Source organism: Camelus ferus, chromosome 25 (genome assembly GCF_009834535.1).
Source record: "Camelus ferus isolate YT-003-E chromosome 25, BCGSAC_Cfer_1.0, whole genome shotgun sequence".
In the NCBI taxonomy this organism is placed as follows: domain Eukaryota; kingdom Metazoa; phylum Chordata; class Mammalia; order Artiodactyla; family Camelidae; genus Camelus; species Camelus ferus.
Genome location: NC_045720.1, coordinates 29,001,094 through 29,016,658, shown reverse-complemented (window position 1 = coordinate 29,016,658; position 15,565 = coordinate 29,001,094). Strand labels below are relative to the sequence as shown.

Below are 15,565 nucleotides of genomic sequence, written 5' to 3'. Positions count from 1 at the left end.
CAGAATTCTTAAGGAAACATAACACAAATTTAATTTGTAACTTAAAGGTACTACATGAATGCGTAAAAAATCATCACATAAGCCTTCCACTCTAAGTAGTTAATAGTATCATTACACAATCTGAAACTTTTAAAATATAGTTGGCTCCTGAGAGCTGGAGGCACTTTGTTTACAAAGTTATTTTTCTAGGGGTAATCCATAATGCTCACAACACATGTAATCAGAATCATGCTATAACTTTGTAATAGAATGACAGTGCATTTGCTCTTCATAAATAGCCAAGTTTTATCTTCCCTTTGAAGAAAGCATTTCCAACAGAAATACTTGGCCTGGTATTTTCCTGCTGAAGAGTTCTACCATATGTAAAAATGCAAACTATTGAATCAAAGAATCCAATTCAGCAACTAAAAATAATCAAAAATACATTCTGAAAGATTCAGAAAATTTATTTTACCCATGAAAGACATTTACTCTTTTAGAGCAAGCAGCTCTTTATAACTTAAGAGAAAACCTAAAAATAAAAAATCAGTTTTCCATTGTTTAGTGCTTTTGATTTTAAGATATTTGAACTTAAAAGTAGGTACCATGGTTGATTTTAGACAATTCCTAGATCTTCAGAGTTCTTATCCTCAGGGAAAGTTACTGAATGATAATGTTTTTTTTAGAAATTTTTAGCAAAAAAATTTATTAATTACTGTCTTTTCATAATAATACAGCTAGACCCTCATTGGAGTATTTCATTGTTCTGTGACTGTGATATTACGGTTTATACTAACAAATATATATTTGGTCTTTGTCCCTTTTTCTGGGACAGAGCTCTCAAAACCCTCAGAATTTCCAAAGTGATGAGAACAATAATGTTGTCTTTTGTTATCTTGATGAGGTGACTTTTGGACCTCTCCTAAGGATGGGGGCTGGTTGCCAGGGGAACCAACCTTGATTGGGTTGGAACTTTCAGTCCCACCCCAGACCTCTGCAAAGGGGAGAGGGACTGGGGGTTGATAATCAGTCACCAGTGATTTAATCAATTATGTCTATGTAATAAGGCCAACGTAAAAACCTGGAAGTGTTCAGAGAGTTTCTGGGTTGGTGAACTCATGGAGATGCAGGGAGAGTGGCACACTTGGAGCGGGCACGGAAGCCCCACACTCTTTCCCCATGCTTTGCCCAGTGTTTTATCTTCCATCTGGTTGTTCCTGAGTTACTAATAAACCAGTGATCTAGTAAGTAAAATGTCTAAGTTCTGTGTGCCGCTTCAGCAGATTAGTCAAGTGGGGGTCATGGGAACCTCTGACCTATGTAGCCAGTCAGTCATCAAGTGTTGTGTGACACAACAGGGCAGCTGGTTGGTGAGCCAGTGACATGCGGGTTGGTAATTTACCAGAATTTACCAGATTAAGCGTAAGAATAGAAAGTTTATTAGGGTATGCTGTCGTAGACAACAGCGGGCCACACAGACGAGAGGTGCCTGTGTGAGCACCGAGGCGAAGGACAGGACTAGGGAAACGTTTTATAGTTAACGCTGCTATAGGCAACAGCGAGCCACACAGACGACACCAGGGGCCGGTTGTTGAAGTCTTTTATAAGGTCTGGTGACAAGGTGCCTGATTGGCTTGTGTGCAAGTCTGTGATTGTAGGTGAGGTAAGAGGTTTTGGGGTTTTATAAGGTAAGCATTACCTGTGTCTACTAGTTTGTTAGGGGAAACACATCCAGTAAAGAATTTCAGACATCTGGGAGCCCCGGAATGCGGGTTGTTGGACTTTGAAGGAGAGTTGGCCCAATAATAAATACAGGTAACAACCTAGCCTTGCAGTTGGCTTCTGAGGTGAAAAGTGGGTCTTGTGGGATTGAGCCCTTTACCTGTGGAGTCTGACGCTACCTCCAGGTAGATGGATTGAGAACTGTTAGGACACCCCAGCTAGTGTCAGTGCATTGTTTGGTGGTATGGGGACCCCCCCCCCACCAAACACCCACACGTTGGAATTAGGTGATCAGGACCTTTAATGACCAAATCACTTGTTTATAATCACACCTTCCACAAAATAGTGTAGCCCAATGTTTAGGAAGCTCCAGGATGCCTGGAGTCATCTCTCATTTCAGCACTTACCAGCTGAGTAACCTTGAGCAAGTTATTCAATCTGTGTCTAGTTCCCTATCTGTGAGGATAATAGTGCCTATCTCATAGGATAAAACAAGCTACTACGTGTAAAGCTCTGACAAAGTGCCTGGCACAATACTGAGTTCTCAGTAAAAGTAATTAAGAGAAGCTTCAAGTTTACAGTCAAAAATCCTTTTTTTGTTTTTTTGTATTTCATGAAGTAACATTCTTTTGCTTATATGTAATCCAGGGTATCTTGACATGAATAAACAAACCACATTTTAGATACAATTCTATATTAATCAAATGATGTTTAGAGAAGAATCTCTATGTTCATGCCTACCTACTTAGGTTAATGTAAACGTTGAAAATGCTTTCATTCACTACCCAGGTATAGGAGAAAGAGCCTAATCTAGGAGCAGATGATTAACAGAAGTACTTTTCCATAGGTTATAAGTAGGTAAAGTTTGGCTCTAGGGAGTTTACCAGCAGGGGATTTATATTCATGAATAAAAAGGAATGCTCTTTGGGCAGTTTTAGAATCACCTGGGATGCTGTTAAGAATAAAGATTTGTCCTCCACTTCAGAGGTACTGAATCAGAATGTGATTGATAGGATGAGCAGAGCTTAGAAGTCTGCATTAACAAGCTCCGCAAGAGAACCATGCACACAGAAGCCTAAGAACTGCTGCCTCAAGGGAAGATCTCAGTTTGAGTTTAGACCTAGATATTGCTGACTACCTCTAAACACACAAAAACAATCTTATCTTTAGGTGAGAAATCATGTCTTCAGGAGCAAGTACTAAATAGTGAAACCACGTACTATTTAAAAATCCTCTCAAGTCTGCCTCAGGAATTCGTTTATACTGGACAGTCTTGACATTCAGATAATTTAGGGAGGGGGAATGTAGCAAAACTTTGAAAACCTTTAGTAAAGTTCATTCTTGGTCTTCTCTTCCTAAATTTGTTTTCAAGTCATTAGGTTTAATCACTAAACAAGACCAAAAGAGAACTTTATTTTACATGACTTTATTTTACATTTAGAACCATTTTATGCTTTATTTAAAAAAAAAAAAAAACTTACTCTGCTTTTAATATTCCTAAAAGCATCTTAACCAAAATCTTGATTTAGGAAGACTTAAGACATTGTGCATTATTTTAAATATTTTCATTCTTTTAATAACTATTAAAAAATAAAAGTAAGTTCACAATTAGGGTTTCAAATGTCCTAATCATATCTAGTTTGTTCTCATTTAATATTTTATCAGCTCCATCATGTGCATACAAGTTTTTATCTTTCAGACACATTGATGAAAATCAGCTCTTAATCTAATAATTATTTCATTTATTCAGAAATGGCATTTAGACATTAAAAACCAATGTCTCACTTTGTAAAATAACCTTTGGTTAATTTACACATGTGATACATCATATGTTGTGTAAGTTGTAAGTACTACAGTTTCACTACTATCTCAAGTTTCTGTTGTCTCAGGGATGAGAATATCACGTTCAGTTTTATGAAGGAAGTTTAATATATATATATGAGATATATATATATCATAAAGCATAGTGAGTGCCTTTGAACGTGAAAAACATCCCAAAGGCCAGGAGTCCTATAAAGGAACTGTAAGGAAAGATTCCAGAGGATATCTTGCCTCATTTTCAATGTGTAAAGTGACTGATTTAAGTCACTTTACTGAAGACATGGTAAAGAAAACAGTGTTCAGTGTTCCTTATTATGTCATTGAATAAAGCTACTAAAACCACAAGAATTTAGAGTTATTGGTCCTAAGCTACATAATTAATGGGTCATCAAAAAAGAACCTGTCGGTTTTTAAATTTAAGTGCGTTAACTTCCTATGCCAAATAAGGGTCACACTTGACTGTCCTCATTTATAAAAAGAAAAGGTGGCCTGGCTAGTGCCATTCAGGATTCTCTGCTAACTGTAAAATGTGGACTGATTTTCTTCTGTTTCTTATAGTCCATGGCTATATAAACAAACATTTAGTTCTTTAAATCAAAAAGTTTATGCACATAACCGTGTCGGTGTATTGCCCTTAGTTTAAAAATGTACAGTTACATAAATAAAAACTATTGTTTCTTCAGTATTACTTGACATTTCTTCTGTAATTTATTTAAAAAAGTAAATGTAACAAGATACTTAAAAAAGGCTAGATACAAAAGTAGTTAAGCTGCTCACGAACATTTAAAATTTTCCAAAATGTATCTTCAATAATCATGATCTTATAAAACATTTTACAGTTATCAGAAAGTGCCCAGGCTGAGTTTACATAACTGAAATACCTTAGTACAAATGTCTAGTTAGAAGTGAAGTGCAGTACTTCTGACTGACTGCTCACTGAAATAGGGATACAAAGAAAAAAAGTTGATTGTGATAAAGTATTGTGCATTGGCCCCATCATATGTACAAAAAAGTGCCCTCACTCAAATGAACAAATTACATGCAAAAAATTAGTGATATCATTTAATATCCTAGAGCTCAATGCAGTCAAAGTAAACTGCAATAAAAGTGGTTTTTATAGGTAAAAGTGATTTCATCTCTAAGATCTGAATGTCCAGAACTTATTTTTTTTTTACAAGTTCCATATACATGATACACAACTGCAGCCAACCACAAATTAAACACCATAAAAAAAGTTAAAATGAAAACACAGAACATACTTAATTTTTTATTTTGAAATTCCCTATTCCCTCTATACAAGAACCTTTGCTGAAACACTTCCACAAAGGCAGCAGTGAATTTTCAGAACATTTTACATTTTTTTCCCCTCAGCAAAAAGATAAATCACAGTGTAAATTATGTTGTTCTGCTGTCATCTTTGGCTGGGGTTAGACCCACAAGTTGTTGACTAGCAAACCATTAAGGTCAAATGTTGCTAGTGCTCCTCAGGCCTTTAAGCTACAAACTCAGCAAGGAATGTTTGCATTTAATCTCTTTAAGGTACCACCAGGGGGTGTGACAGCATTAACTTTCATAAACTTTTATAGACAAATGGAAAAAAAATCTACAAAATTAGCTAGTAATATTACACAGCAATACACACTTTTTATACTCTACACAAAACCAAAATTCTTGGTCTTAATGGCGAGTAGCAATTTCTGTTTGAGAATCTGTTTAGAGGAATAGAGTGGGACGTAAAGTCGAGAAATGCACGTATTTGCAGTAGGGAGATGTTGGTCATCTGGTGGTCTTATTGTGATTGAGGGCATAGGCTGAAATCCTTCTTCACTGGCTGGTAATGATGGGCTTGATGTCCAAAAGTAAACCTAAACAGGAGTATAATGATTACAATTTTGGCTTTTAACAGATTAACATTCAACCCTGAATTCTGGCAATATATACAGAGAGTCCCATTCTTTTGTTAAAACCTGCAATGGGGTATTTCTTTGACCTGGGTATTAAATTTATTTCTTGTGCTGAAAAGGAAAGGTTCAGGGTCAGAAGGGAAAAAAGTGCCAGATATGTAGAAAAGTGACTATTTCAGTGACTCAGTTTCCCATCTGTAACATGAGGCTGTTGGACCCAATGCTAAGGGCCTTTCCAGTTGCTAAATTCCAGAGTATCTCTTAGTAGGAATAAAGCACAAAGTCTCCAGAAAAGGTTCAAACTTCACAGAAGTTAGAGGTTATAAAAAAGTTATTTTGCATTTTATCTACTAGCAAAACCCAGTATTTTCAGTGGTGCACTGTGATACAAAATAACTTTATAATAGTAATTAAGTGCTGGACAGCATCTACTGTACATCAAAATTCATGCAATAAGCCATGTTAATAGAGTGCCCAGGCTGATTTGTGCAGCATAGCATCAATTACTTTTTACTTAAATATAACCAAGGATATATTTTCCTGAAATATTATTAATACATACCATTTCTTATTGACAGTTAAGACAGTGCCTATCTATCTTTTAAGGTAAAGCTTTTAAAATCTTGCATTTTTAGTGCACAAGACAAATATATACAATATCCCAGAGTGCCTAGGAAACCTAAAGGAACCAATCTATTTTCTGCAGCATTGTTTTTTGAGAAATCCCACCTAAAATTCTATAGAAGGGGACAGAAAAAGAAACTGCTAAGTGTAAGGGTCTACAAAATCTTTAAAGAACTGTAAAAAGGCTGGAAGGTACTCTAGAGATAAAGCTGACCCAATCTACTCATTTTACAGGTAAAAACCAGGCTTAATATTTCTCTGAGGATGAATGTGGTTAACCATAGTAAATGACTACATGACTAGACCTCCAAAAAGTTGAAGAGGTACTTCTCAGAACTTTTACTAGTGAACTGTGTGACTCTCCAAGAGGGTATTAAACTATGTAGTCTTGCCCAATAACCCTAGGACTAATAATTCAAGGGAGAACAGTTTAGGAAGCCTGTCCCTGAGTTCTTCTGCTCAGACGCATCAGGATAAAACAACAATATGTGAAGGATAACCTCCCAAAAGAGGAAGGATCAAAGAAGATGGGGGTAAAAGATACCTTGATATACGCTAAGTCCAAAGAACAGATATTTTTATAGGAGATTAAAGAGTGAAGCTCACAAATTAAAGCTATTGATAGGAAATTATGGAGCCCCTACAGAGGGAGATTTTTTGTCTTTTTTTATAAAAGACTGAATAGTTAACAAATTTCTCTTCTAGTGGAAGACAAAAATGAAGTGAGATTTAACTTGACAGAAATGGCAGAAAATTATAACTAGAGAATAGATAACCTTAGAACTCATAGCAAATAGTCAGTTATTCCTCTTTCTGTTTTTGGTAGGTCTTCTAGAATTAATATGGTTCCTTTCTTAAGGAAATATTGACTAGGAACACAAATCCAAATATTGACTTAAAGGAACCCTAAAAGCTATTCAGGTGCTCCTAAAACCAACAGGGACAGATATGGTATTAGCACTGGCAGGGGTTTAGGGTCGGATCACAAGATTGGGGAAGTCAGATTACATGGAATTACACGGAATCTACTAGGGAACAACCTAGGAAACCACCAGATGGCTAAGCCAAGAGCAGAGTCAGCCGACAGCTAGGACTGCTGGACAACCTGTCTCACGATAGTGGAGAAATACAGGAAGGCTTTTGGGGCGGTGTAAAGATGAAGGAGTGCTAAACGCAGGACCCCTCCCCACAAGAAAATAAGTTACTGCCTAAGTTAAAGGTAAATAGGAAACTGCAAGTTGTGTCCTTCCGTGACCATTTCCCCCTCTCTCAAGTGAAACTGGGGGTTATATCTAGAAACTGAATCATTTTAATGCATTCCATAAGTAGTCTGGTTTAGAGTTCTGAGAACTAAGGCTGGTTCAACAGGGGAAATATAATAGGGAACTATGAGGAATATGAATAAAAAGGATCTCAGATTCTCTGGGTAAGGAATGTCCCTGAAATTTCTACAAGAAAGTCTAGAGGAGACTGCCTTTCAAGATAATGAAAGGATAATGATTTGGATATATACTAATGGTTGGACCCAGATTCCATAGACTTGATGGACTTTTTCAGTATGATCAAAGTTTACATGAGCTAATTTATGATTCTAATAGTAATAATAAGATTAAAATCAGACTTATTACTCATAATTAAGCTATTCTATTCATAGTGTACAAGTAGGAATTAAGATACTATTCAAAAATTTTGCAAAGGCTTGCCACTAGTCAAAAGGACTAAGGACTGCATATTAATCGCTGAGATGTATTTCACTCTGCTTACAATTTTACTAGAACTTCAGATGTTCTGTTCTGGAGTCGAAAAACAAAACTGCCTTTTAGTTTTGACCTTTGGTAATTTCCTTAGCCAGAATTAAAAATGATCAACCATTACAAACTTTAAATACTGTGTATGACAGCCTTTTACGTTTTTACATTTTCTTCTACAAATTTTGTGAAACTTTTAACTTACAAGATCTTGTCGTTCTGTCATGCTCATCTTCTCTACAATTGACCAGAACCAACGCTTGAACTGCAAGAGCTTCTCAGCATTTTCTCCTACAAATAAATATAAATTCAATAATACTGTATCAGTTTCTCTTCTAATAATAGTTATAAAATTAAAATATGATGGGGGGGCTAATTCTTAATATAGGAAATTAGGACCATTTGCATAATGTGAAACCTCTATAGTTCATTAGTCCATCCTAATGACCAACATACGACCAATAGAAGAAAATGAATCACTTGACTTTAATCCCATCTGTAAGTCATTCTTCTCGTGATCTTAAACCAGTGCTTCTCAAAGTGAGTTTACGAATCACTTGGTGGATCTTTTTAAAGTGCAGATTCTCATTCACTAGGCATGCGGGAAGAGAGGGGAAGAACCAGAGACTGTGCATTTGTAAAAAACTTCCGGATGATGCTGATGTGAGGATCATACTTGGAGTGTCTTTAGAGATTTTTTCCCCTCCTAGGTTTCTGGTTTGTAATGGGCCAAATTATTATCTCACAAGTACTGAAAACTGTATTAAAAAGCACAAAAACTATTATGCAGGGATCTATATGTTGGCAAGCACGAAAACCAAAATTTACCCAAATTTAACCTACTATAATTAGGTTGAAGCTGGTCTGCAAACTATGAAAAATACTGGGGGAAAAACTGGTACCTTCATATATACAATAATCTTGGACTAGAGGTATAATCCTCTCATGAATTTCTTGGCGTTTCCAGTGTTTTATTGTATTGACACAGCTAAAGTCTATTCCTAGAATATGAGACTTTAAAAAGAGCTGCAACAAATCAAGCACTAAAGATAAATGTTATTCTAGGATTATCACTATGTCTTGATATTCTTTCTAGCTTCTCCATGTGTTTGTGTGCTGTTATGTCTTTCTAAGTGTGCAGTAGGTCGAGCTCTACAAAGCAAACATCATGCAATCAAATTCTTTTAACTAGCAAGTTTAAGAACCATGAATTGGGAAAGGTCTATAGAATTGTCACATGGGTTATTTTTTTCTTAATTAGTAATAAAAATCCTTTTTACACAACTGCTCACCACAAAGAATTTTTACTTGTATTCATACATTCTTTAAAACCTAGAAAAATTAAGCAATAAAAGAATTAAGCCCTGTAAATTTATCAAAACTAGAAACTAAGAAAATGCTGACTGACCAAACTATCTCTATAGCTTATTCCTTAAATAAACATTTAAAAAATCCCATACCTGATTCATCATTGAAAGAGGTGAAACTGATCAGCATTTGCACATTAACTTCGCCACAGCCATTTACCAAAAGCCTAAAATCTTCTGCTGTTAAATCTTCTAATGAATTTTTTGGAAGCACATCCAGTAGACCTTTCCTCATTGCCTAGAGGATTTCAAAAATTTTCTTTTTATTACTATCCATGCTTTATTTTCCACATTTGTTGTTGTTACAGCCCAATAACTAATTTAGGAATACTAGTTCTCATTTTAAACCCGAGAGAAAAAATTAAGTTCTGTATTTTGAGTTTCTTAACAGATTCAAGAAAAGCAAAGGAAAAAGGGCATTGTGAAAAGGCTACAGGTTCAAAAGTGAAGGAGTATTATTATGTAATAGGAGTTAACATAATTAAAAAAATTATTTTAGTTAATAACAGGCTAGTCATTAAGCAAGAATGAGTAGCTTCAATATGTCAAATGTGCTATCCTATCAGCATTCTAGAAAGGGTATGATAATGACAAAAACAAACATCCCTGACACAAACTGAAAATCTAGTGGCTTAACTGAGAAATTACCGTATGCCAAGAACTGTTCTAAGTACCTTACATAAATTAATTAATTCATTTAATCCTATCCTCATTTTGCAGAGGAGGGAACCAAAGCACAAAGTACTTAAGTGGTTTGCTAATGTCAGGCAGCTAGAGGGGGCTGCTGCAGCCATGATTTGAACCCTGACAGTATGATTCCAGACCCTGGACAGCTATTCCCAGTACAGGGATCAGAAACACTTGATAAAACATTTTTACATTAATGGAGAAAGAGTTAATGTAGCAGCCTGATGGTGTTCTTTAGAAGAGCCTGATTAAAGGCATGGTCCTTGGCTGGCATCTGGAAACTTAGTTTTTGGAGTGTTCCCTACATTACTAACTGATATGGCTATTTCTGAATACCTGGGGCAAGAAACCCTGCTGAACCAGCTTGCTTAAACTATCTGTGCAAACAAGGTGATTTATGATGAACATGTGCATTTCCTCTGGGAGTGTGAACTGCTTACGGGACTGGCCTTCAACAAAAACCCTGGCTGGGCTCTGGCTCTTAAGCAGGCTTCCCTAAGCACAAACAATGCACACGTTGCTGTAATTCACTGCTAGAGGAAGAAATATGTTCTTTGTGACAACCTACACCCCAGAGACAGAACTCTGGAGCCTGTACCTGGATTCCTCCAGACTCCATCTGATGTATTTTTCCCCCTGTGAGAGTTCTTTCACCGTAATAAACCATACCTGTGAGTACCAGTGCCTCTGAGTCCCAGGAGTCCTTCTAGGGGGTCACCAGAGCTGTGGGCAGGCATTTGTAGGACCCTAAAACAGTAGTCATTCCAGTCCCACAGCATCCTTTCCAAATTTTTACTCACCAAATCTACTTTCTGATGACTACATGGTTTTTCCAAGTAGTTTTACCCCAAAAGAAAGTTGGTCTGAATACAGGTGTAATTTACATTGTACATAATTTCATTTTGGTTCAAAAATTTTGATCTTTTATAGGCAAGTGAATACACTTGTGAGCTAGTTTAAAACAGAAGACACAAGTCACCTCAGCAGATCAAGTAACATTTTCTAGAAGGAAACACTTACATGTAATGGCTGTTCTGCAACTACCAACATTCTGTGCTCGGCATATTTCCGCACATACTCATACACATTCTGGGGAGTGACTGGTATATTTACACCATTAGGAATAAGTTCAACCTGTGAAAAATTTAGTAGTGCCATTTAAAAACAACTTTGTCAAAGCAGTAGTAAGTTAACAGTTCACAAAACAACGTCTCTCTAAAATTTTAAAATCTAAAAATCTGTATCTGAGAAGTATCTAAGAGATGCAGACATTTTAGGCCCAGGTCAACTATAAACTCTTCTACCTCTCATTCTCTCCATCCATTCCTCTTCCTCTTCCTCTCTCAATCTCCTGTGTCTTTTCTGTGTGTGTTCTCTTTCTTGGTCCCTATATATCTAAACTGTTTTTCTATATGACAAGCAAAACAGACTAACCAAGTTCTCTTGCCAGAAACAGAAAATTATACATTTGTTTTACCTGTCCTCCACCCTCTTCTTTACACAGGTCAATTGCAAATGCCAAATCCATCGCTGAGAAAACAGCATCAGCATCTGAACTCTGAGAAGCAAGGATAAGTTGCCGCAAACTCTCATACATCACAGGGTCAAAAAAAGCAAAATCATGCCAATTGACCTAAGAAAGTAATCATATGAAACTCAGTTATGAAAGAAACATCTTTAGTGAATTAAAAGCTGTAATAAAGAATTTTATCTAATTTGAAGATATACTGATAAAGAATAATCTTCCACTAAATATATAACTGATTGAAAGAGGTAAAGTTTTAATAAATACATTTAATTTCAAAGTATATCAAGTATAATATACATTTTGAAAAAATTTAAAGCCAGTAGTGTAATAGTTTTTTTTTTCAGTCCTAAAATAATTTATTTGCAGAAACCAGGACTAATTATTAAAAGGTGATCATGCTGAGCAGCTGGTCCTAAACACACTAAACCTATTTAGTCTTGACAATAACCATAAATACAGATTATTAATGCCAGAGGATGAATCTGATGCTTAAAGGAATTCAGTAACATGCTGAAGGTCATATCACTGGTTAAACTTGCATCTATTTGATTCTGTGATCTTTTCTATAAACCTTGTTAAAGGCTCAACATTTTGATGTTGCTGAGCTTGAAGTCCAGTTCTTTCTCTGCACAAGAATATTTTAGTCGAGGAGAGAAGCAAGATGGCGGAGTAGAAGGATGATTGTAGCTCTCCCTCTCCCACAAATACACCAAAACTCACATCTACGGACCTACTTAGCCAACCAGAGCACGTGCCGAACTCTGACAGAACATCACCCTCTTCGAAACACAAAGACACCAAACCTCTAGTAGAAGAAAAGGAAAAAAGAAAGAAGAAAAAGCAAAACACTGAGGGACCAATCCCTCAGGGAGGGAGTGGCAAAGGAGGATTGGTGCTGGTTCGCTGGGTCTCCCCTCTCCAACTGAGACGCCAGCGGGACCGAGGGGGAGCCCCTGAGGCTCAGATCTGCCCCGAGCACCCCTTGACTGACAGAACTGAGTTAAACGGGCACTTAGGGTCCCCACAACACCCAGCCTGAGATGTGAGCTGGCAGCTGGGGCCAGGACAGGCCGCCTGAGCCGGGCGGAGGACGGGGGCGGCTGCACTGAGGCAGCCCTGGGGACTGCAAGGGGCTATGTGCCGTGGCTGGGAGGGGATACGGAGCAGAACAACCTCAGTCCCCCATAAATTGTGAAAAAAGCAAAGCAACAAGGCTGGTGTGCCTGGGGGGAGGGGCGCCGTAGCCTTTGTATCCTCAGACCTGTGCCGCCATTACTGGCACTTCTCGTGAGAAGAGAGGCAGGGCGCAGCCACAGCTGCCATCTCCTGTGTGCAGCGCCCAGGCAGGGGTAGGGCCAAGACCTGAATCTGCAACCAGGGGCTCTGCAACCTCCTAGGCAGGACTGAGACTTGTTTACAGCCCGAGGCAGATAGGATCTTTCTGCCCTGGCACCTCAGAGAACTCGTGCTGCCAAGACAAGCAAGGAGCAGAGATTTGGCATGGAGCAGGGGTGGGGCCGTTCCGCAGTCTTCCCCAAGCCCACCTTTGGAGCACTGACCCGAGGCGGAGCGGGCAGCTGCATAGAGCAGCAGAGCAACCGGCGCTGGGAGAGGGTGGGCGGCCACCCGCCTTCCTGGCAGGAATGCAGCGCCTGACCATGTGCTGGGAGGGGGCGTGATCCACCCACCTGCCTCCCCCAAAGCACAGCATCTGATTGCAGAATCGGGAGGGGGAGGGGGAATGACCCACCCACCCACTGGGTAAGAGCTCAGCTCCTGACCCAGTGTTGGGGGGGGTACGATCTGCTAACTGACAGCCACTGCTGGGAGCAGCACAGACGAGGGCGCCAACAGAGGGCCTCTGGAAACAGCAAGCTGAGTTCACGAAACAGGGCAAAAATACAAAGACCTCTCGATAATATCATTAAGAGCACACTGTCTCCAGGAGAACTAGATAACTGATACTCCTTAAGCCACACTGCCAGAGATACGAGCAATATGAAGAAGCAGAGGAACCACCCCCAATTAAAACATCAAGAGAAATCCCCTGAAAGCACGATCAAGGAAATAGACATCGATGGCCTACTAGAGCCAAGATTTCAAAAAAGGAGTGATCAAAGTACTGAAGGAACTAAAAGAAACAGTGTTTAGAGATATAAAATATGTCAAAAATGAAATAGAAGCTATAAAGAACCAAGTAGAATTAGTAAACTCATTTGCTGAGATGAGAGCTGACCTAAAGGGTGTACAAAGCAGGCTAGATGATGCAGAGGAACGAGTAAGTGACCTAGAAGACAGGACAAGAGAAAGCACCCAATCAGAACAGCTGAGAGAAAAACAAATAAAAAACAATGAAAGCAATATAAGGGACCTATGGGATAATATAAAGCGTGCCAATCTACTCATAATAGGGGTTCCAGAAGGGGAAGAAAGAACAAAGGGGATTGAAAAGGTATTTGAAGAAATCATGACTGAGAACTTCCCAAAGCTAAAGGAATCAGATGTCCAAGTACAGGAGGCTCAGAGGGTCCCAAACAGGAAGAACCCAAACAGACCCACACCAAGACACCACCCTACTTCAAAATGACCCCTGCACCCCAGTGTTCATAGCAGCACTATTTACAATAGCCAAGACATGGAAACAGCCTAAAATCCATCAACAGATGACTGAATAATGATGTGGTATATTTATACAATGGAATACTATTCAGCCACAAAACCCAACAACATAACACCATTTGCAGCAACACGGATGTTCCTGGAGAATGTCATTCTAAGTGAAGTAAAGCCAGAAAGAGAAAGAAAAATACCATATGAGATCGCTTATATGAGGAATATAAACAAACAAATACAAAACAGAAACAGACTCATAGACATAGAATACAAACTTGTGGTTGCCAAGGGGGCGGGGGGTGGGAAGGGACAGACTGGGATTTTAAAATGCAGAATAGATAAACAAGATTATACTGTATAGCACAGGGAAAAATATACAAGATCTTGTGGTAGCTCATAGCGGGGGAAAAAATGTGACAATGAATATATATATGTTCATGTATGACTGAAAAATTGTGCTCTACACTAGAATTTGACACAACATTGTAAAATGACTAATACTCAATAAAAAAAGTTAAAAGGAATATTTTAGTTGGAATACTCAAAAGTCAAGAGAGTCAGAGTTAATAAAAAGGGAAAAATATATCAAAATGTGATATGCTGTAATAATAGAAAACAATATTCATCAGTGGGTTTGAGTAAAGAAAATTATTAACAGGCCACAGCTTTAACAATGCTAATTCATATCAGATGTGTGATATGCATCACTAAAAAGGACTGTAAAATATTTCATTGTTTTCTGTATTATAATTAGTATTATACGTTAATTTTAAAGAATGTGGTTTTCCCCTCCCCATCATAAAGGAATGTATAAGCTGTCAAATTATCAAAACACATACAACAAACTGTCACCCAGAAATAATTATCAAGCATGCTGTGCTATGTTTTCTTAGTCTTTTGTCCCTTCTACCCATGTACATCTTATATGTATATTTGAAACTGAGAATGCCCTTTACAATACAGTACTACTTATACCTCCACTACTATTTGCTACAACTAATAATAATAGTTAAAAATCTACTGAGCACTTACTATGTACCAGGCACTATACATACTGTTTTCTTTACCATTTTATAAATGGAGAACTATGCCGTAAATGTCAGAGGATTTGTCTACAAGAGGACCCAGGTCTGTCAGACCCTCCAAACCCACCTGTGTGTCACCTACTCTGCTATGCTCTCTCCTCCATGTATTCAGATTTCCTCTAATGTCACTAAATGTTTGTAAACGATTTGTAAAAGAAAGTTTCTGCAAATGTAAAAGCAGTCAGGTTCATTAAAATCACTTACTTTCCTACCAAGCAACACTTTAATCACATGTCTGTTCAATGTGATAGGACATAGTTCATTCTGTAACAGACAAAGTCCAAGAATCCTAAAAATAAAAACAAGGAAATAGTATTTAAATTCAAAAATAATTCTAGAACACATAATCGCATGCACACATAATATACATACAATGTTCAGAAATTCTAACAGCCTCATTTCTAATCATTATGAAGTAGAGCATATACACATTTTTAAAAACTAATATATTTTAGAAAGTCTCATAAACTGAAATTTTTTTAAAATT

The 15,565-nt window shown here is 37.7% G+C and overlaps 1 protein-coding gene across 8 annotated transcripts in view; it reads right to left on the bottom strand.

Annotated features, from left to right (window-relative positions):
• Nucleotides 1-4,757: 4,757 nt before the first annotated feature.
• Nucleotides 4,758-15,565, bottom strand: part of UBR5 (ubiquitin protein ligase E3 component n-recognin 5) — a 123,937-nt gene continuing 113,129 nt past the window's right edge. For all 8 annotated transcript variants that reach the window (XM_032467730.1, XM_032467732.1, XM_032467728.1 and 5 more), the window contains exons 54-59: nucleotides 15,283-15,367; nucleotides 11,330-11,485; nucleotides 10,873-10,986; nucleotides 9,259-9,403; nucleotides 8,004-8,089; nucleotides 4,758-5,387 (exon numbers count right to left, since the gene is read on the bottom strand). In XM_032467730.1, the coding sequence (XP_032323621.1) occupies nucleotides 5,175-5,387; nucleotides 8,004-8,089; nucleotides 9,259-9,403; nucleotides 10,873-10,986; nucleotides 11,330-11,485; nucleotides 15,283-15,367 (799 nt within the window). In that variant the 3' untranslated portion in view covers nucleotides 4,758-5,174. The remainder of the gene's footprint in view (nucleotides 5,388-8,003; nucleotides 8,090-9,258; nucleotides 9,404-10,872; nucleotides 10,987-11,329; nucleotides 11,486-15,282; nucleotides 15,368-15,565) is intronic.